We start from the raw sequence: 23,722 nt of genomic DNA on the forward strand, positions 1-23,722 counted from the left end.
CGGGTCCCCTTGGTAGCTTTTAAAACGACCCCTGGGGGTCCACCTGTACCACTTTGGGAATCAATGATCTAAATTGACTTGACATTAACCCGATTAAATAATGTTAGTCTGCTATCTGTCTATGAAATTTGATGGTTTTTGTGTCATTCTATCTCTATTTTAAATTTACCTTGCATTTTACATTTATATATAATATGCAAGGTCTAAGTATCATCCAACTACTATCTAAGCTTTGCCGCGACCGATCAGGTCATTAAGCGTAAGGTTATTCTAAAGTTTCGGCCATAATCTTAAGAATATTTTGAAGCAGACTGCAGATACCTCGAATATGTTCGGTTGCTATGAAACTGTGGTCATTTTCTATCTCTGTCTATTATTACTTTCTCACTCACGCTGATTTTAAGACAAAGAGATAATAAAATATCACTGCATTTCTAAGCGACCGTATAAAGTATAGTAATAATTTGTTTGACAAGAATGTGTTGTACATGTAAGTTCGCCGACGCAAGTTTTACGGATCTTATTGTTATTGCAGTAAAGTCTAAAATACTCTGCATCGATGACTTTGTTATGTGTCGTGTTGTTTTCGATGAAGCTCGTGGATGTATACGTCATAAATCTAATTTGTATTGAATGTCAGACTATGCCCGGGCGCGCACTAGCGGCCAAACCGCAGCGGCCAGGTCGCGACGGCCATCGAGATAGATACCGTATTAAACCGCCATAGACCACGTGCACCTGGCCGCAAGGCGGCCAGCGGTCACACCATACTTTCGATGGCCGCCGCGACCTGGCCGCTGCAGCCTGGCCGCTAGTGCGCGCCTGGCCTATGGCTTATTCAAGTATGCTTAAATTCTGAAACTATATTATATCTTAAACACGCATCATCTAACATTCAAGTTAAGCTCATAACAATTTTTACTAGTCTCTAAAAACATTCAAATCTTTAAAATTATTGTGAGAGAGCTTGAAAACTTTAAAAGTATATTCTTATGAAAATTAAAATGATTAAATTTTAATGTACTGTACAATAAAATTATTTAAATAGTACATAAATTTTATTGCCATCAAATTTTAGAAGATTTCAATATTCTAGCACTAAAAAGTCATTTTGGCTGTATATTGCATCCTTCTCACTCTAATGGTGACTTTTATCTTCCTCTTAAACCAAAGTTTCTTCTATCTGTGATTGAATTTGATTCTAAGTTATTTTGTACCACACAAGATGATTAGGTTCTATTTTTTAAATTGTGAACAGTATAGTGCGTCAAGAAAGTCATGACAGGCGGGAAAATTTTCTAAACGTAATCACGTGTATTTTTTCTTCGTATTTTTACAGAGAACGCTTATTACATTTAAAATATTATCACCTTGCACATTTTTATCTCGAATTAAAAAAAGTTCTCTTATTTTTTAGTTCATTTAAAAATTTTCCCGCCTGTCATGACTTTCTTGACAGACTATATTTTACTCGTATTTTTCAGTGTTGCCAACTTAACTCAATTTAAATCTTTTTATTTTCTTACTTAAATTGTGAAGAGTCTATTTTTGTTAGAAATATACTGGTAACACGAATATAAAATTAAAAATATGTTACTCTACCCACAGTTTTTCAAAATGTTTAACTTAAAACTTCTTAATTCAGACTGCGAGCTTCATATATAAATAATTTACAATAGTAACTGTTACTTTATCTATACAAACTGTTTTGTAGACATAACTAATAATAATATTAAAAAGAAATGGCTTGGTCTAAATACAAAAGAAAAAAATGGCTTTTTCTTCTTCTTTTTCTTTAATGGGTTGCCAATCTTAAAGTAAGCGGCTATTTAAAGCTTAACGCATTTTGTACACCATTTCTATTTTATTATTATAGTTATGTATAATGTTCTGTGGTTTTGTAAGTTTGTTCCTAGTGATCGTGAAGTTTGTTTCTCCTGTGTTTAGGGTTACCAGAACTATTAATCATAAACTGTAAAAAATATGTTTCTCAAATGTAAATAGTTTCTGTAAATATTTTTGCAATTTTCAATGTTTGCTTTCGTCTCAATGTTATTTAAGGACAGAAATATTCCTGATTTTGTTTGTTAAAACAATATTGTGACTTTTAAAGTCTGGTAACTCTGCCTGTGCTCGACTTAAGTATGACGTCACAAATACATGTTCACTGCCTTAGATTTTTCATGCATTTAAGACTCACAAAGAACACACGTATTGAGATAGTTAAATCTATAATATACTGATGCATTAAAATTATTTTAGTCTTGTCTTAAAAAAGTCCCAAACAAGCATTTTTTCTGGTATTGCTAGTGTTCAAGAATGGTAACATAAATAGGCCGGGAGATGGTGACACAAAATTCTTGGTCATTTGTACCTGTATGGCGGTTCTTCAGGGGTCTAATTATGTAAAGGCAAAAAGGGAAATGATAGTCATAGCCTAACAAAGAACTGTTAAAAAAAGTTTCAGGGTGGTACAAATCGTTTGGCGAGAAAAAAAATACTCCTTTGCAGTGGTATGGCGGCCATTGGGAATTGTCGGAAAAGAACCGCCATACTGATACAAATGACCAAGAATTTTGTGTTACAATCTCCCTGTTTAAAAAGTTTGTCTGTATATTTTTAATTCATCAGTATATTATAGAACCAAAAGTAGTGATAATATTGCGTCAGAGTTGGTACAAAACATATTTTGTGATCAAAGTTAGAAAAAAATATTTTTTGCATTAAATAGACACCTACATTTGTCTTAAGATTACAAATTGTTAACAACATAATATTTTAATAGACAACATATTGGAATTGACAAGTAAATTATAAATCAGAATTAACAAAACCATAGAAATGTAAGTTTTTGATGAGAAGATAAGATTGTATCACAACAGCTGTGGTAATATGTTTGTAAATTCAAAAAACTTGTAACAAACTTGAGTTTTTAAAACAAAAAAAAAAACTGTTTTTTTGTGAAAGGTGCAAGCGGTAATTTGAATTTAATTTATTACTCTTGTATTTCTATGGTTTTGAGGGTTGTATTTATTTGTGATGGTGTGAAGTTGTACTTAAATATTCACGGAGTATCTCAGTGTATCTAATGTCACTTAATGCAAAATAAAAAGTTGAATCTTGCCCATGGTTTTTACTTTTATTTCGTGTATATTTTTTTTAAAACAAAAGTGTTGTAAATACTTTTGAGGGTAGTTTAAAAACAAACGTCAATATTGAAAGTAGGCAAACATGATGTTGATAAGGGTTTTCTTTAATCTACCTTCAATTAAAGCTAATATTGTTCTTAGGGCCAACGCTAAAACCCGCGCGGGCGCACGCCTCTCGTGTGTATAATGAAAAATAGTATGAGCAGCGCAGGCACGTGCGGCGGAGCACGGACGCGGGCGACGGACTGTCGCACGCTCGACGGACGGCGGGCACACGGCGCGGGCGTACGCTTTTCGCAATCGGCGTTTCCGTCGACGTCTTTTGCCAAATAATAAATTAGTAAATAATCCATGGTAAATGGTAATCTACTCGACGCAACTGTACACGCTCGAGATCAAAATTATACTAGCAGCGCTAAATGAGATGGGCGCACGCGGTGGTCTTCCGACGCGTGCGCCCGCGTCCGTCCGTGTTTTGGCGTTGGCGCTTAATTGAAGGTAGTTTAAAAACATTAAACTACCCTCGTTTAGGACAAATAATAAATAAAGAGTATTTGCCTAGCACTTTTCCAATATTGATTTTTTAAACTATCTACCTTCATTAATAAAAAAAACCACCTCTATTACTTTCTGGTAGTAACACTAAGTTGTAAATTAAAAAAAAAAACATTGCATAAAGTATCATTTATTGCTTTCAAGTGCTGAAAATCTCATACAAAACTCAACAATTTACAAACATGTGAATATAAAAACTATTGAAATACATTTTGTACTGAGGTTAGCGTTAGCACCTACTTCTGGCTCTTGTTACTCTTGTTAACAGACACCTTTGAATTAGTTTATTTAGAAAAAAGGGGGCAAACGAGCAGACGGGTCACCTGATAGAAAGCAACTTCCGTCGCCCATGGACACTCGTAGCATCAGAAGAGCTGCAGGTGCGTTGCCGGCCTTTTAAGAGGGAATAGGGTAGGGAAGGGAATAGGGGAGGGTAGTGAAGGAAATAGGGATGGGAAAAGGGTAGGTTAGCAACAAGTACAAACAATGGATACAAAGACTTCTTAAATCAAACTGAATACTTATCAGCGTTTGGTTAAAACATTAACACGGTAGGTAAAACTGTACAGATTACAAACATTATCATATTTAGCTAAAATAACTAATGGTTAGTCTTTAAGATTAAAGGGCTGTTTCACCACTCAGGGTGTTACTTACTCTGCGCAAAATGAAGTGTTGGAAACAAATATCTTTTCAGTCAGATTAATAAAAGTCAATTTTCATTATTTTTTGTTTCAATATACCAGACCGAACATCTTCTCGAAACAGGTATGCTGCCCGCCTTTCTAAAATCCCGGGTACGCCCATGAATATATTATGTATTTTAAACAATAATAAAAAAATACTCAAACTTATTCTAGTAAACGCAAATAGTAACTATCGATTTAACAAATTAAATGCATTTTAACATTAAAATATCAAAGTTATTAAGTAATACACTGTTACCTACATAAATTATGAGATAAACAATTATAATAATCAGTTCTGACTTTTAGAATATATATATCTTCTACCTTAAGTTTAATTAAAATAAAAGCCTAGCCGTTGACTAAAAGTTAATCTCACATTATGATAAGCAACTCAGTCCCAAAAAGCTTATAAAATACAAAACTTAAATTGAAATTATCCTTAATAAAATTGTCACTTAGTCACTTTAAGTGACTGCATGGTTTATTTTTGGCAAATCTGCCTAAATACTAGGTAATTAACATGTATTCAAACGGTTCTATAAAATATTGTTGGGTTTTCAGCATTAAACTAATAATATTTAAGCGCAGTAAATCTTCCTCAGACAACATAATATTACTTCGGCCACAAAACTTTGAAGTTACCTCTTAAAATTAACCTGCTTTTACGGCCGCGAGGATATTTAAAGATCACTTAACTTTAACTAAACCAGGAGTTTGACAGAAAATATTGTAAGTCAAAATCCTATTTAAACTTAAGATGTAGGTTACACGTTCAGTTTGTCATCAATCTGACGTCAGTCTGAGACTGATTGATGGCTAAAGATTACATAATATAGAAATTATCAGTCAGTCAATCAATCGGTTAGACGATAGACCAGTGCAAGTGTCGTAAATAGGGCAGTGGTCACTGGTGCGTAGACTCTGGGCATAGTAAAAGGAGGGGAAGTAAGTTATCTTCATACAAAGGCTCCGCGCGCGGCTTGTATGTGTGCGCCATAGTATCAAATATCAATGCGTCGCCACGTACGGCACACAACAAAATCTCGGCGAGTTTTAGAGGCTGGTACCGCCGACATTTTGTTGTGTGCCGTACGTGGCGACGCATTGATACTATGGCGCACACATACAAGCCGCGCGCGGTGCCTTTGTATGAAGATGACTTACTTCCCCTCCTTTTACTATGCTCTGGGGGTCCGCAAGAATGACTAGACCACTGACCAGGCAGGACTATTATTTTTTCGGTTTTCTCCCGATAAGTTCCCACTGCGCTCCTATTAAAATTGGAGCACTAGAAGATTGGTAGACCAATTACAATAATTATTGTAATTGGTCTACCAACACCAAGTTTTGTTTTATCACCCTAAATGGAAGAAAATACGCCTAAACGTAGCGTTGCTCTCTGTACCTAATATAATATCTAAAAAAACCCAAGGGCGTTGTTATAGAAGCCCGCACAGGGCGCAGTTATAGAAGATCGCACAGAACGCAAATAAGGCTATTTACGGCACTGAGTTAGACGTTCAGTTACGCGTCAATCTTACCAGATTGATGGACTGAACTGAAGAGAAACTGAGCGCGTAACCAACGTCAAAGTGATCATTAAATGTCTCAATTGGCAGCTAATTCCTGTAGAATATTACTTGCCAAACTCAGCAAGCGTTTTCTTGCACTCCTCTATAGTTTTGTTCAGTCGTTCCTGTGTGGCGGACGTCTGCTTGGTTTTGAGCAGTCGTGTAGCGGTGGCTATAGTGGTATAGTACCCACACACGTTGTGTAGCACCCTCACCACACGATCGCCGGCCACAAAGAGGTACTTGCCGCTCGGATCGAAGTGCATATCGTTGATCAACCCTGAAACGTAAAAAAATAATGTTAAAATATGGTTGCAGTTCTATAAAATTCAAAATAAATTCAGTCGGTTCTATTATATCTTATTTTATAACATTTTTTTCTTTGAATTTGACTTTCATTTTATTTAATATTTATCAAGAAATCCTTTTAGTTTCTATGCATTTGATTAGTTTTACTCGTTGCTAATAGGATATCCACACCGTGTATAAAATACGTTTATAAAATCGGGGGAAATTATTTGAAAGGGCTTATCTCAAGAACTACTGGAGGAATTTTTCTGTTATTTGGCACAGATAAGAAGTAGACCACGTAAAGGATCGTAGGCTATTTTTTGTGGACTAATTTGTCTGGGAAATACTTTCACAGAATTTCTCCCGTTTTTTCCGCATTTTCCTCTATTTATTCGTTCCTATTAGTTGTAGCGTGATAAAATATAGCTTATAGCCTTTGTCAATAAATGGACTATCAAACACTGAAAGCATTTTTCAAATCGGATACAGTAGTTCCTGAGATTAGCGCGTTCAAATAAGCCATTTCAAATAATTTCCTCCCGTTTTTTCCACATTTTCCTCTCTTTCTTCGCTTCTATTAGTCGTAGCGTGATAAAGTATAGCCTATAGCCTTTCTCGATAAATGGGCTATCTAACACTGAAATAATGTTTTAAATCGAACCAGTAGTTCCTGAGATTAGCGCGTTCAAACAAACAACCAAACCAACGAAACAACAAACACTTCCGCTTTATAATATTATAATAAGTATCATAACGTTAATATACCTAGCGGAATAGAGAAACAAAGGCCTGAGCAAGAGAGATGTCACTATAAGTAACACTGCGTGGTAAAAAGAGACGTGTGATACATGACAACAGTACTCTTTTTTTTGACGTCCAGTTGGCACGTGCCGCACGATGACAATTTAATCTCATAGAAATAATGTTCAATCATGCTTGTGTAAGTGTGTATGTACATGATGTACACATATTTTTACACACAGATGAAACCAATTTCGGTTACGTTTGGCAGCTCGAGATTGTTGCTCTATTCCGCTAGATATATTAACTTTATGATTAGTATCTAAGATATACCTACATCACTACAGAAAACAGTTTCCTGTCAAAATAGCAATTAGTTGAGTAATTAGGTAGGGCCCCTAAGCAGTATTAGCCCAGGGCCCCACAAATTCAAGATCCGCCCCTGGTCGGAATGCATACGGCCAACGTGACCCACCCAATCCCACTTCAGCTTGGCAGCCTTGACACCTATTCACTTCTGATTCCATTACCTAACATTTTTTGCATTAAACCTCATGATCTCTAGAGTCGTAAAATTTTTTTTGCAAGATTGTTATTATGATAATTATAAATATTCACAGTAACAATACAATTAAATATACGAATAGTAACTATAAACTTCTTACGGTACATAAAGTTATAAAGTTTTAAATAATAATTGCTTCTAAGGATCCTTAACACAAATATTTTTTATTGCTGTTTTATAGTTTAAACTGTATTATTTATTAAAAACCTTGAAATTTTAATAGAACCAGCAATGCAATTTATTTGTGCAAATTGCAATATAGTAATTATTCATATGCTCGTACATATTGGTATCTGATTGTTGAAATACTATCTTTTGCCGTCTTTTTTATTGGAGAATCGAAACTTTAGATTCTCAAAAAAAGGTCGTTGTACCACCTTTTTTAATTGCAAGCTTTTATTTTTTCGGGAAAATTGACCCCTACAATAAAAAAAAACAATATTAATGGTAGAAAAGATAAATTCCGATTTTATTATATCAAGACGTAGAATTTCTAAGAAATTTTGGTGGTTTGGCCTTGATATCGTTTTTGGAACGGAAGCAGGAACGGAAGCTGAATGGAAGTGTATGGAAATGCAGCCCACTGCGCTCCAGCCTCCATCAGATGTGCGCGTGCCTCCAACATCCGTAAACAATTCGCGTGATGTATAATAGTCAACACTAATTACGTTCATTACCATACCGCGAAGGTTTGTAGGTCACGAGCACGATCCAGGAATCGAATCCTGACCTATTTGCATACAATATGCGATTAGATCCGGGACGGGGTTACCTAGGGAAGCGTGTTAGGTCCGGATTACTTTAATACTGTTACGTGCTAGGGTTCGAAGGATCTGGAGAAAAACACCTGCTGACTCTTATGAAGACTTTAATCACTAGCACTAGGTCCATCACTAAGCACTAGGTCCAAACACTAAGCACTAGGTCCAAACACTAAGCACTCGCGATGTCCTAGGTCGTAGCCAAGTCGTAGGTTTCACTGGTTCAATCACTATTGATCACTTGTTTTCACTCCGAAGTCGCTTTGAAGATCGCTAGAACTGAACTGATTCACTGGCTCGTCTACCTGCGGTTATTTATATGGGCCGAGACGAGTTCTGGAAAGATCTATTCTAGATCGGACCCAATTCACGTAAACAAGTGTGGAATGTTTCTTGAAAATACGCGCATGTAATCGTACGCCATCTAGAATCGCGTAGGGGATTTATGTTGTCTGTGTTCCCCCGATAAGTTTCGCTGGTTTGACGCTAGATGGCACCACCTATTATGTCGTAAGTCCGTAACAATACAAATGTAAAGTAGTTACGAAAATGTTGAAGTTACAACTTACAAACGTTCAGCGAGGTTTGGAATATATTATGACAGGGTGATACGTCGCCACTCGTTATACATTGAACGAAATATTCAGTAGCTAGCTTAGCGAAGTATAACACAAATGAAGAATTTTAGTTGGAAGTTGCGACAATATGTTTTGCAGAACGATTTTACCACATTATGGGCGCTTTTGGATCCATACATACTGTAGTTCTCTTCTTAAAGCGTGTCTCCGTTTGGGGTGTGGACGATTACGAAGCTATCATGTACTATCGACATTAATCATTGCTCATCACTAGTATTTGCCCATCATTGTCGAACAACCCCATTTAACCAAGGAAGTTCGCTTTTGGCAAAAAAAAATCTAGAGAAAGAAAAAAAACTCACCTGTATAAATATTCTCAACAGTATCATACAGCTCTCCGGTATAAGTGTCGTAGAACTCCACGTTGCTGTCGACTGCCACCGCTAGGACCTCGGCGTTGGGGGAAAGCGCTATACGCGGCGGGTTAGCACTCTGTGTGTACCGACCTGTCTCCAGCACGTGCGGGGACTCACCGCGGGTATAGTCGACTGGAAATAAAAAAAAAACACTATGATTTTAAGGAAAAGATAGGATAGTGTTGAACCATCGAAGAAATTGATTCATAGGCAGATGGCGGACCTACGTAATTTAGTCAGGTTACATAGTCGTGATCTGTCAGATAGGTTTGTCATAACACGCCAAAATTACGAAGCTCCGCGATCTGCCTATGAACTTCTCTGATAGTATATAGTGGACTGAAAATCTTCATACAATAAAGTTATTTGCATTTATTCAATGCTAGGTCTCAAAGATCACAAACTAAGAATTTGCCAAACACATTTTATTCATGGCATTACACACTTTATTTTAACGCATGCTTTTTTCCAAAAGCACCGGGAACCAGGATCAAGGTTGACCAGGGACATGCAATCTTTTGGCACAAAATGAATAATGATCAAACATGATCTCTGAAAGATCTCTTTTTTTCTGTATTTTTTAATTTTTTCAATTTAGAAATCGATTCTGATAAAATTTGGTATCAAGATGCTCCTGGAAAATATACCGTTACTTTTCAGCACAAAGAATAGCCATAGGTAGTTTCAGCACAAACAATGCCCGTAGGTACTTTCAGCACAAAGGATTTGTGGGCAACAACAAGTATATTAATAAACACGTGACGCTCTAACAAGGAAGGTTTCGACGCCTACGCCCTACAGGTTCTCAGAACGCTGAAAGGTCACGGGATGCTTATTGATCGTCCCACGTGCGTTATCATTAACAACAGTTTTTAATGATGATCATAACGGAATAGTTGGTATTTCGTCTCCCTCTAATATCTATCCTTCTCTATTTAGATGCCTAGGGCCTAAGTAGCCTCAAAATCCATCCATATCTAGTTGCCTAGGGACCAGGTAGCCTGAAAAATCTATCATTCTCCAGTTGCCTAGGACTTAGGTAGTCTGAAAAATCTATCCATTTCTATCTTGTTACCGAGGGCCTAAGTAGCCTAAAACATTTATCTATCTCCAGTTGCGTAGGGCCTAGGTAGCCTGAAAAGTCTATCCATTGTTTTTAACCCTCGACAAAAAAGAGGGGTGTTATTGTTACTGGTCATCACTGTTGCTCCTGGCGACACAGGAGTTGCAGTGGTGGGAATGTGTGGTGGGCCTTTTGCCCGTCAAAAAAGCCTAGAAAGCCTGGATAATGTTTTTTAAGAAGCCACGCATATTTACGTGTAGAATGCATATTTTATTATTTTCTACCTCTTTCTAATAATTGTACGCATATATACGTCTGCCATGTATCTGTCTGCCATGTATCTCTCTAAACATTAACTTTATTTGCTGAAACCAAAACTTACCTTAATAATGAATATCACGTTGATTTTGGATTTTTGTTGAATTTTCTGTTCTTTTTCTTTATTGTACAGTTTACTTTACATGGGTACATATATCACTTTTATTATGTTGAAAGATCTATAAATTTAAAGATTGCAGAAACCAACGCGACTCTACAGTCGCGTTGGTTGTAGTGATAGGTCGCCTCATTCGGAACCGAAAACACTTTGAGGAGAGGTTTATTATAACACGAGCTTTTGCCCGCGGCTTCGCTCGCGTTAAGAAGCATTATTATATACAAACTTCCATCCCCTATTTTAACCCCTTGGAGGTGGAATTGATCAAAATCCTTCTTAGCGGATGTCTACGTCATAATATCTACCTGCATGTCAAATTTCAGCCCGATCGGTCTAGTGGTTTGGGCTGTGCGTTGATAGATCACCATGTCAGTCAGTCACCTTTGAGTTTCATATATATAGATTGGGGGCTACATATTTTCAATTAATTTTTTTATTGGTAACATACTGAATAGAGAATAGCCAGTTTGAAATTGTCTATCGCAATAGTTTTACTTATTATAACCAAACCAGACATGACGTTCTTGGGAAAACACCATCAAATATGTTAATGAATAACACTCTATGGGACTTACACACATACATACATACAAACATACTGCGCCATGACTACGTGAATGGGTTTCCCCTAAAATGAATCAACATTTTTTTTAATTCGCAACGTTACAACGTAATTAGTTTTAAGGATTGATTAATTGTTTAATAAAACTGGGAATAACATTTAAGGACGTAATTAGGTTTTAGGATTCAATTGTTTAGTTTAAATTGTTTTGGGGTACCGTAGGCAAAGGTTAAAATCCAAACCCAGCAAAGCCCAACTTCCAGAAAAATATGAGTCCTACATCCTGATTCCTGTCTCTTTTGCACTTCGCAGTAATTGCAAAACGTATCATGAAACAACAATTGACACTGAAAGTTGTTTTTTTAATCTAAATCCAAAATTGTCACAGATAATATTATGCTAAGCCTTTAATAAAATACTAGAGACTAAAAACAAAAAAATAATGATTAAAATCCTACTTCATAGAAACGTATTTTTTAACAGTTTACAGAACCTTTCGTGAATTAATTCGACTCGAACTAGACTGGAATTTTATGAAAAAAATATAGGCGCGTGTGAAATGTAAATCAATTCCTAAACTAGTTGAGCATACTTCATGTAATATTTATAATTTTATATTATTACCTTAGGCATTATGGAAGGATCAATAGGTACACCCTTGTACCACCCACATGTATGATGTAGGGTATAATGTTATACCTCGCCCACACTTACTTTAATTCTAAACTCATCGTGACATTTTGTTCATTTTTTCTATTGCAGCCTCGTTTGGCCCACGATGGACAAATACTGGCGATTATTAAAGTGTACAGGCGCATATTCTTGACGATTGTCCATCAACATCAATAGTGCATACAGTATGCTATTACAGCTTGGTTATCATGGTGGCAATCATGGCCAACGTGAAAAATAACGTTGTAAATTAAATGCCAATTTATACTCGTATGCAACTTTGTGAGTTGTGACTAGTTTTCGAACAAAATATTAGTTATATTGGGTTGGTCTGTAAAACTTACCTATATTTTATTGATATGCTCAGTTTTATATATTATTATTTATTTATATGCTCAGTTTTACTGTTATTCAATATAGTTTATATATAATTATTTTCAGTCTAGGAACATAAAAAATTAATTTAATTTAAATGTAGTTCGCAGCCGTTATTTTAAGAGGATACCACAGCGGCTAGAGAAATGAAAAAAAAGTACGTGTAATATCTATAGCTGTCTCCCTTACCTCAAGCCTATACCGCAGAACGCGATAGAGACAACTGCAGAAAATCCAGAAAATCAACGATTCGTTGTCCCCTGATTCCTTCTCCAAAACTTAACCGATTTAAGTACTTTTTTCATTAAAGATTAAAAAAAGGCTTGAGCTGTGTTCCTATGTTTTGCTTTTTTTGTATAATCTATCCAAATCTGTTTTCTGGACGTTTGAACACAGTGGAAAATCTGGCCATTTTTTTGGGTTTTTGAACGTTTATATCTTATTTAATAATTAAATTATGAAAAAAAAGAAAACATAGGGACATTGTATTAGTGGCCGTAGATATTCAGGAAAAAAATTATAACTCTACTAGCATTATCCAGGGAGGAAACAGGGGACAACGTTTGTATGGAAAAAATTGCGGTGTGGAATCCTCTTAACCGTTTTTGTGCTAAAACGTGTAGGTTCTCAATGTAAGCTATATTTTACCATCATACTGTCATGCTATATGTTGTCATGTTTAAGTGGGCATTGTTCTAGATCTCGCCGGGTCAACACTTGAGAGGGTCACCTAAACAACCATTAACCGTTGATATTATAAAATAGAACACAGCTATATTAAAAATGCGATGTGTCTGTCTGTTTCCTTTGCACGATTTAACCGCTGAACCTAAATCCATCGATCTCGGATTCTTGGAAATCTATTGTTCTCGCGGCCACATGCGGCCGCTTGGGAGTTAAAACTTGAAGTAGCAGTATGTAGATGAGGTATACCGTATAGTAGTGTTTTTCAATCTGTGGGTCGCGACCCCTAGGGGGGTCGCGAAGCCTTCCTCGGGGTGTCGCGACAGAGAGAAAAAGTTGACGCATAATAGATAAATGTACCAAACTAGAGAAAAAATAATTACCTAACGTAGGTAGACTTTTAATAAAAATACTAATTATAATAATTTACTTGTGTTTAAATAATAATAAAAATATAATAATATAATTGTAATAAAATATTATGTGAAATATAAAATTGTAACTACGTAACTGTAAAAAATTGTATTTTGACGTCAAAAAGTGTTGTAAAACCTATTTTGAACAAACGAATTTGACTTTGACTTTGACTTCTTTGGCTTTCTATGACACGAGGGGGTCACCAGTACGTATATTTCAATCTGTAAAGGTCGCGAAATCAAAAATATTGAAAAACACTGCCGTATAGGATAGGAGACGTGCCGGGTGAGCCAAGATATTTTCGTTATCGCTTTGTTACAGAATCGCCGATCAAAATGTATGGAATTGACATAAAACGAGTCGCACTTCAACGTCATTTTAGTGAACGCTTATGTCAATTCTATACATTTTGGTTGGCGATTCTATAACGAAGCGATAACGAAAAAGTTTTGGTTAAATGGCCAGGTAGGATTGTTTTTATCCCGGCAAAATATAGGGTTTTCATGGGACAAATGATTTTTGCACGTCTCGTCATAAACCATTATTACAAGATATAATATCTTGAATTTTTTTAATGTATAGTGTCTTATGTGGGACTACACTCTACAGCTCCTTAGTAATATTACTAAGGAGCTGTAGAGTGTAGACCAACATAAGGCACTGTACATTAAAAAAAATATATTTATAGTATTTTTTACTCTAAGGCCCGATTCGACCAAACTTGAAGTTACACGAGTATAACTATCATGAGAATAATTTTACTCCTTTAATTTACTCTAGGGTATTATCGTTTGCATTTTACCAAGTTACTCAAAGAGTATGAAATAAAATGTCAATTATAGTTCACAATGACACCGACCGTGACAGTTGAACCCTGTTGTGCAACTATTCTCAGTTTAATATTTACTCCACCAAAATAGCCCGTGTAAATATTTACTCCCGTGTAATTACCTTATTCTTGGATTAGAAGTTGGAAAAACGCAAAACCAGCTTACTCTTAGATTAGGAGACAGTTATACTCGAGTAAAATTTTACTCCAGTTTGGTCGAATCCGCCCTAAAGAGCATATGCTCTTTAGAGTAAAAAATACTATGTAAATGATGATGATACTTGATAGGAACTGAAAGCTTATATAGCCCTAGCACGGGCACCAGTAGAAATGCGAAAGTATAGACAAACTGTGGACATAAACTAATGGTGCGGTTCCGATCCTTAGCCAATCGCGACCGACACAAATTCAATTAAAACGCCACTTTATGACAGACTATGGTAATATATCATGGAATAGGATATTATTTGAATTTTTAGGACTATAGTCTGTCATAAAGTGGCATTTTAATTGAATTTTTGGGAACGAAAAAAGATCGGAACGCTACCTTAAGTTTATCTCCACAGTTTGTCCATACTTCCGCATTTTTACTGGTGGCCGTGCTAGGGCTACTAGAGGAGTTACAACGTAGCTGTTACATAGCTCCCACCGCTATGGAACCTATGTACCGTCAAGCACAAAAGTGCGAAAAGAATACCGTATCAAAGGAAGTGCAATTGAAGGGGCGGTGTAGACTACAGTCTACAGCAAGGGTGGCCAACACGCGGCCCGCGGGCCACATGCGGCCCGCCGTCTATTATATATAAGACCAAATTTTTTTTTCACTTTTGTATGGGCAAGCGCCCGAACGTCACGAGTTTCCCCATACAAAAATTAAAAAAAAATTTTGGTCTTTCAGCGCTGCTACTTTCACAGTGAACTCTCTATAAGGAACACATACTCGCCCTAAAGTATTATCACTTATTTTTGTTACACCTTGTATATAGTTTACCGTACCTATTATATATTATATTATATTTATATTATATATTATAATATATATTATATATATTATTTGTGGGTGACACTAACCGTACTATCGTTGTGTTGCTTGTATCGCTATTTGTCAGGACGTGAGGCGAAGGGTTAAACGAGATTCCTATCGGCCATTCTTTCATAAATAATACGTACGCTCGAATACAACATGGACAACAACTCGAACACACACACACTACGCAGTTTCTCTTTATATTCCATCAAGTATGTCTTCTGAAAAAATATTTTAAGAAATACTGAGATAATTATAATTTGAAGATTCGAAGGGAATGATGCCTAAAGGAGTGAGCACACTGAGACGGGCCGCAGCGTGCCGGGGCTCATCGCAAAAATCCGCCTCCATACAATTTGTATGGAAGCGGATGCGCGTATCGCACACTGTGTCGGGGCGCAGCGGATTTCCGCTTCCAAACAAATTGTATGGAGGCGGATTTTTGCGATGAGCCCCGGCACGCTGCGGCCCGTCTCAGTGTGCTCACTCCTTAAGGGCGCGTTCAGACTTCAGACGTACGCGTGTTCTGCCGTCTGCGCGGGTTTTGCGCTTGTTTCCCGAACGCAAAACCCGCGCAGACGGCAAATAAAAAATGAACTAATTACTTTTTAAAGTTGTTTGGCAGGGGTTTTTTTAAATTTCTTAATTTAATTTTATTTCATACTTTTTAAACTTGTGTTGGTTATAGTGCAGAACCTATCAACGTAATTACCATCTATCAATGTCCTTTTCGATGAGGCCCTTAATATGAGCCCAAACATGAAACCTCCACTTTGGGCTCAAACGAAGTTCGGTTCCTATAGAATCCAGGTGATTGATGCTGCAGCAGCAGCATGTAAATATTTACTGTCTATCTACTTTTTACTGGTTGTCGCAATTAAAATGAGCCCAAACACGAAACCTCTGCTCTAAGTTGGCGAGGAGTTGGATCCTATTGATTACCTGGTGATGCTGCAGTACCAGGTCAACTTTCCATTAATATGTGTATACGTATATTCACAAATGCCACGAACTAGAATGAAATATAAAACCCATCAAACGAATACAAGTTGCTAACGGCCTTTCATGAACCAAATAAACCCTGGTTGTCCAGCACTGAGCAGGCTGATGATGATGAATTATAGCTAAGAACACTCTCGATCATGTCAGCTTTCAAACAAAAAAAACTAGATCAAAATCGGTCCATTCGTTTGGATGCTACGATGCCGCGGACAGATACACACACAGACAAACAGACAGACAGACAGACAGACAGACACGTCGAACTTATAACACCCCTCTTTTTTGTCGGGGGTTTAAAATATTTTTTTCTAAGTAGGCACAATTGTGCTTATTTTAAATTCATTCCGAATTTCCGATAAAACTATTGAATGCAAGGAAAAGCCCGCTACGTGCGTGCGTGGAAATAGCGTTATTGCTAAGTGCTAACTACCATAATTACCTAGTTATAATTAGCTGAGCGGCACCTCATTAAAATCAAGTTCAAACTCACGTTGCAGGCGCTATATTGCGCCGCACTGCCACAGTATACATATTATATAGTAGTACACAGCCCTTGAAATCATACTTACTCGCTAAAATATATTAACACAGCGAAACTATAAAAGCTCTGCTTGTCTTTTACTAGCATATTGGAAACATCATGTACGAGGGCGTATCCATATTCAAAACTGTTGACGTTTATTTTCAATAAAATGTTCACGCCACCAAATTCAAATTTTAACCACAGGTGGCCAATGACACGAATTTAAAAATGACATACATATTTTTTTAATTGTAACATTTTAAATAGCAGAGGCTATTGAAAGACAGCGAAACTTAAATAATAATAATTATATCTAAAGTAGATATCTCTATTAGCAACGGGAGATAATATGTACCTAGTTGTACGATGTGATTCTGCATATTATTTTGCCACTTTAAGTTATCTGAAATCACGCTAAAGCATCATAATACGGGCGCAGTATAGAGATGGTCTACAAAAAGTTTCATACAGCTGAGACGTAATTATACTGTGGTTTGCTACATACGTTAATTGCACCCGATTCAGACATAGATAATTTACTATACAGGGTGTAACAAAAAATAAGTGATAATACTTTAGGGTGTGTACGTGTTCCTTGTAGAGAGTTCACTGTGAAAGTAACACCGCTGAAAGACCTTTTTTTTTTCACTTTTGTATGGGGAAACTCGTGACGCTCGGGCCCTTGCCCATACAAAAAGTGAAAAAAAATTTCGTCTTTCAGCGCTGCTACTTTCACAGTAAACTCTCTACAAGGAACACGTACACACCCTAAAGTATTATCACTTATTTTTGTTGCATACTGTATATCAATCATATTGTGATAGCACTCTAGACTCTAGTACTCATATTACGCATTAATAATACTCACTGTTAGTATGATATAGCTTCCACGTGCCGTCCTTAGATATAGTCGCTATATGTGATGTGTCCACTGCGAACGCCACGTCATATATACCCGAGGAGTGTCCGCTCAGCTCGTACGCTTTCACCACGTGTTTGAATTCACCACTCTTGGTGAAAACCACCTCCATGATCTTGACGTCTGGTGAAAATCCCGTGGCTACGACGAAGCGGCCGCATGGTGAGATCTTGGCTGTATGAGTGCTCATCAGATAGGTGTCTAGCCTGCAGAGCTGCTGGCCCTTCAAGTCCCATATGACCATGTCAGTTTTAGAGGAGCAGGACATCAGGAACTTGCCGTTGCTGGAGATGCCGAAGCCGATGACGTCATCTTCGTGCACCTGGAAAAGGAACAAGGCATTAAATGTAATGTCAACTTCTGTGAGATATTATGACTTTAACCGCCGTACTCCGAGACATTAAGTTATGATTAACCTTCAATTTAATGAAGAGTTTGACAGATAATGTATGGGGCTTATGTCAAAATTTTGAATTAATTACATTTAAGTAATTAATGTTCCACTCTTAGTGCGGCAGTTAGACCTAAAACTAGATGACGCGGCGCCCGCATCTATGTTGAGCCAAAATTCGGTTATCGCGTGAATCGTACATTTTTCCGGAACAAAGGGTACTTAAAAGATCTGCATACCAGTGATATTAACCTAGGGGGTTTTCCCCGCAAATTGAGGGGGGAAATCTAATATAGGGGTTTTTAGGGTTAGATTTTTTATAGGATTTTTTCAATTATTGTTGTGAATTTTGAAGTTTTTTACTTAAGTATATTACATTTAGGTTGAGTAACACTGCTACATACCCAAGAAGTTTAAAAAATTGTTTGACTTTAGTGAAACGAGAACACTTTAAAGAGACACGGGTGAACAAACTTATTGGTGATTTTTAATAGCACTAACTATCATAGCTTGTTTGACATAAAGTCTAGCGTCTAGACTGGATTGTCTTTATCATCTAGATTACGTCTAGGTCTGGAGTCAATGCCTCAGTATCAGCTTGCACGGTCGTTAGATTTTTACTTCACATAATGCACGAACACGATGCACTATTAAGAAGGCGACTAACCCAAAATTTTCGATTTTATAATTAATTTTTATACTTGAAAATAAGCCCCGAATTGTTACATTTTCTAAAATTAGATACTACATTATATTTCCAAGAATTCGATCTGAGCAAAAACACGATATCTTAAAAATTTTTTCGATAGAAAAAAATCACAATGATACATCTAATTTTCACGAATTTTTCATTTATTGTCATAACCGTGCATTGAACTAAGTTAATATTTTAACATATTAATATTGTATAAAATTCTATCATTGAGAAACCGACCTAGCGGATTTTTAAAATGTTGTATATTTATCGAGTTAATGAGAAAAAACGAATTTGGCGATGAATCCGCGTCGTCCTTTTTCACCTGGCATATGGGAGACGGGAGTGAGTGTGAAGAGAGAAGGACGATGTTTGATTTTTTGGGTTGGTCGCCCTCTTAACAAGTTTATAAAAGAGTTCGAACCTTTTTGTATGGAGCATGGCATTAGGTTATTTTCGTGTACACCTATGAAACATACGTCAGTCGATAGAGAAAATAATTACAAACAACAAATATGTACTCTTTGACAAAATGTCGTAAATGATATACTTTTTGAAATATTTCTGATTGTATATCTAATGTTATTTATTTTACATTTTCCAACTGAAATAACTCAGAAAGTATATAATTTACAACATTTTGTCAAAGAGCATTTATTGTTTGTAAACATCTTCTCTATCGATTGGGGTATGTTCATAGGTGTACACCAAAATACGACATTTTATAATAATCTTGTAAGTTTAGGTATGCTAATAAGGTTCGTTGTTCAAATGTAATAAATATTTTTGGTTTTAGTCTTTTCTTTTCATTAAAAACACAAAATTTGTCATGGTGTCATACATAAAAATAAGTGCCCTACGGTTACATCGCAGAACAGATTTTAAGAGCTTACCTGACTCTAAAAATCAAACATCGTCCTTCTCTCTTCACACTCACGCCCGTCTTTCATAAGCCAGGTGAAAAAGGACGGCGCGGAATCATCGCCGAGTTAGTTTTACTTGAATAAAAGACGAACTATAATGATTATGAAAAAAGTGTTTTAAGCAAATTTAGATTTTTATCAATACCTTTTTAGATATTAAAAAATATTAAAGAAAAGACTGTGTCTAAAACAAAGTTTTTTGTAAAAAAGAAACTATCGAGCATTTTTTGAGTAATCGTGTTTTCGTCTTGAGCATTTAATCTTTATGAACTGAAGTTACTTGTGTCAAAAAATCAGTTTTCTAGACATTACAGATTTTGAGATCTAGGTTAATGTATGTAGTCAAGTTAGGGTCATATGGGCTCTTAAAGTTAGTAAGGAAATACTTTGAGTTCCGGGAAAAGACATGGGATAATTTCGTTGAGTTGGTTGGGGGTTTGGGGGTTTGGGCCTCTCGTCGTAAGGTACAAGTTCCAAGTATAATAAATAAGACGCAATTTTATTTTTATACTATTCCACATAACATAAACACATTTTTATGAAGTAGTGCGTATTATGATATTTCTGACGCATAAACTTGAAATTGTTTGTATATTCTAATAGTTTAAACTTCGCTACATATTATTATTCTAAAGGTGCATTGTCATGTTCACCGTAACTTTATGCCCAACTGGTTTATAGCTAGGGAACCTTACTTTTTTTTTAAATGAAATAAGGGGGCAAACGGGTCACCTGATGGAAAGCAACTTCAATCGCCCATGGACACTCGCAGCATCAGAAAAGCTGCAGGTGCGTTGCCAGCCTTTTAAGAGGGAATAGGGTAATAGGGGAGGGTAGGAAGGGAATAGGGTAGGGGATTGGGCCCCCGGTAAACTCACTCATTCGGCGTGAAACAGCGCAAGCGCTGTTTCACGCCGGTTTTCTGTGAGAACGTGGTATTTCTCCGGTCGAGTCGGCCCATTAGTGCCGAAGCATGGCTCTCCCACGTGTTATTTTGATATAGGCGTATAAGAATAAAATGGTTTCTGCGCGATAAAGTTTTGGTTCGTCGCGGGCATCATATTCTAGTCTAGTCTTATACAGGGTGTAACAAAACTAAGTTATAATACTTAAGGGTGTGTAATGTGTATATATCCCTTGTATAGTCCACTCTGAAAGTTGAAAAAGCAACTTTTGTATTGGAAAATTCATGACGCTAGGGCGCTTTTCCATATAAATCACAGGGACACGTACACTGCCTAAAGTATTATCACTTAGTTTTGTTACATTCTGTATATGTTATGTGTTATACAGGGTGTAACAAAAATAAGTGATAATACTTTAGTGTTAGTACGTATTCCTTGTAAAGAGTTCACTGTGAAAGTAGCAGCGCTGAAAGACCAAAATTTTTTATCACTTTTGTATGGGGAAACTCGTGACGCTCGGGCCCTTGCCCATACAAAAGTTAAAAAAAAATCGTCTTTTAGCGCTGCTACTTTCACAGTGAACTCTCTACAAGGAACACGTAAACATCCTAAAGTATTATCACTTATTTTTGTTACACACTGTATAACCTGGGACACGTACACTGCCTAAAGTATTATCACTTAATTTTGTTACATCCTGTATAATATGTTATGCTCAAAGATCGAAAAGTTACAGCGAGCGGAAAAATATAGTTCACAAGTCACAAAACATTGGGGTCACAGTAAAATATCCACATGGCTAAATTCGTTTTCGATCTTGGAGTCTATAGCATCTTATACACGTTTTCTTAAACGTGAACACGTCTAAGAAAACGTGTAAAAATTAAGAAATAATCTAGAAACAGATCTCAAAGATGTTAACAAAAATTTTCCTCAAGTAACTTTGTGTGACAAATGACAATAGTTTATGGAGTCATTTCCAACGCGGGGTTTTATTTAAATTTTTATTTGTATTTTGAGGAAAAAGCAACGACGCACACGGAAAGCCAGTTATTCCGTCTTCCAACAATTATGCAAAATACCCCCTTTAAGCGTCAATTACACACTCCGAAGAAAGGTAGTAATTACTAATAACTGCCTAGCCGATGTCTGTACGGAAGTGCGTCTGCAAGTTGTGTGTTTTATAGTACGGGAGCCCTAGAACATTTTTTTTATTACTATCAAGAAATTTTTTTTGTGAGTACCTTTATTTTGATAAGACGAACAACATTTTTATTTGCGAGAGTCTCGAAAGTGGTAGCTAACAGAGATAGAAAGGATTAATGCTTTGAATTGATGGTCCTAAAATATGGAGTGTTTTATTTGTAGGTTCAATGTTAACCAGCTGATTTTTTGTATATTGATAGGTTAATAGTTATATAATTTAAGAGTAACATTGTCCTACAAATAGAACAATCCTAATTTTAGAACCATCAAATCAAAGTATGAAATCCTTTCTATCTCTGTTAGCTATCACTTTCAAGATTTTTCGCAGATAAAAAGGTTGTTTGTCTTATCAAAATGAAGCTACTCACAAAAAATTAGCTTGATAATAATAAAAAAAATTGTTCTAGGGCTCTCTGACTATTAACGACTGCGAAGCCAAAAGTTATTACAATACGAGTACATACCTACTTATGATTTATTCAATTAGGTATAATTTTGGCAATCTACGTATCATAAATTTTTAGGAATAAGGGGTCTTGTTTTTCGCAAAAAGTAAATATTAAAAATATTAAAAAAAAACATTTTTGGTATTATAACCGTTTAGGCGAAATTAAATCCAGCGAGTACCGTACATTTTCCCTAAGTAGAAATTATCCTTTATTCTTCCCCGTGGGTTGTGGTCCATTATATATCTTTGCTAAATTGCATTAAAAATTTGTCCAGGCTTTTGATAATTATAAGAACAGGCATCCTCTTTATAGCATTTGGTAACGTTAAACTAAGTATATAAACGTACAAAATTCACCATAAAAATAAACAAACAACTAAAATCCTTCAACTCCATACATTATAAGGAAATCCGTACGACGAACCTTCCTGCCGCTAAAAATATAGTCGAGGCTGCGCACGCGATTCATCAATACAATATGTATGTATGGATGGATGTTTGTATGTATGTATGTGTAACGTCAAGCCATTGTTCCTGAGTAAGGTCACGTAGATAAGGCAGACAGCGCGACTGTATTCGAAAAAGGGAACGACTCCTGCGCACGTTTTCACCGACCGCACCTTAGCGTTGTCATCAACTTGTCTTTTAAAAAATATGCTATCTTTAATTCCTAAGTAGACTCAAATATTAAAAATAAACCCTAAATAGGGTTTAGGGTTTATTTTTAGCCCCAATGTTGTAAGTACTTACAATTACTTACTTACATAATATACGCGCTAGTGAAATCAATAAGAGATAGAAACTCAGCAGCCTCTAGGGGACATTGAGCATTAGGCGGCGGACTGCAGCACTTAATTTTTCCAGCAGCACCCGTAGCATGACTGCAGTAAAAATAAGAAAGTGGGAATAAACAGCGGAGATAAACTGAAGGTGCCGCGCCGTTCTGATCTATACCGCGGCTAGTCGCGATCGACAAAAATTCAATTAACCACTTTATGACATAGACTATAGTCTACGACCTACGTCATAAAGTAGGATTTTATTTGATTTTTTAGGACTATAGTTAAGATAACCGACGAAAGGTTACCACAATAGACATAAGTATTGCTAGCACTAACTACTAAGTCTAAGTGCTTCGTGGATCACCGGTTATATTCGGCTATTTCCGTATCCATTCGCCTGCCCTGCCTGCCCTGCCCTGGGGCAGTTCTAGATACCAAAAAAGCTATTAGACTGGGTACCCCAATACCGCGGGAAAGTCTGTATCAGTCAGTGTTGGTCACTACGGTGGAACGAAAATATACAATCTTTTAGAATTTAGCTTTTAGAA

General features: G+C 36.4%; 1 protein-coding gene and 1 long non-coding RNA gene across 2 annotated transcripts in view; one reads left to right on the top strand and one right to left on the bottom strand.

The window, feature by feature from the left end:
- The first annotated feature begins 1,549 nt into the window (after nt 1–1,549).
- LOC121732996 lies at nt 1,550–3,128 on the top strand. Its single transcript, XR_006036473.1, has 2 exons — nt 1,550–2,480; nt 2,512–3,128. It is a non-coding gene; the product is annotated as an uncharacterized LOC121732996 (long non-coding RNA).
- A 2,437-nt stretch (nt 3,129–5,565) lies between these two features.
- Nucleotides 5,566–23,722, bottom strand: part of LOC121732990 (transducin beta-like protein 2) — a 128,472-nt gene continuing 110,315 nt past the window's right edge. Inside the window, exons 4-6 of the mRNA XM_042123056.1 lie at nt 17,775–18,147; nt 9,263–9,448; nt 5,566–6,244 (exon numbers count right to left, since the gene is read on the bottom strand). Of these exons, the coding sequence (XP_041978990.1) occupies nt 6,030–6,244; nt 9,263–9,448; nt 17,775–18,147 (774 nt within the window). The 3' untranslated portion in view covers nt 5,566–6,029. The remainder of the gene's footprint in view (nt 6,245–9,262; nt 9,449–17,774; nt 18,148–23,722) is intronic.

This window comes from Aricia agestis, chromosome 13, assembly GCF_905147365.1.
Source record: "Aricia agestis chromosome 13, ilAriAges1.1, whole genome shotgun sequence".
NCBI lineage: Eukaryota > Metazoa > Arthropoda > Insecta > Lepidoptera > Lycaenidae > Aricia > Aricia agestis.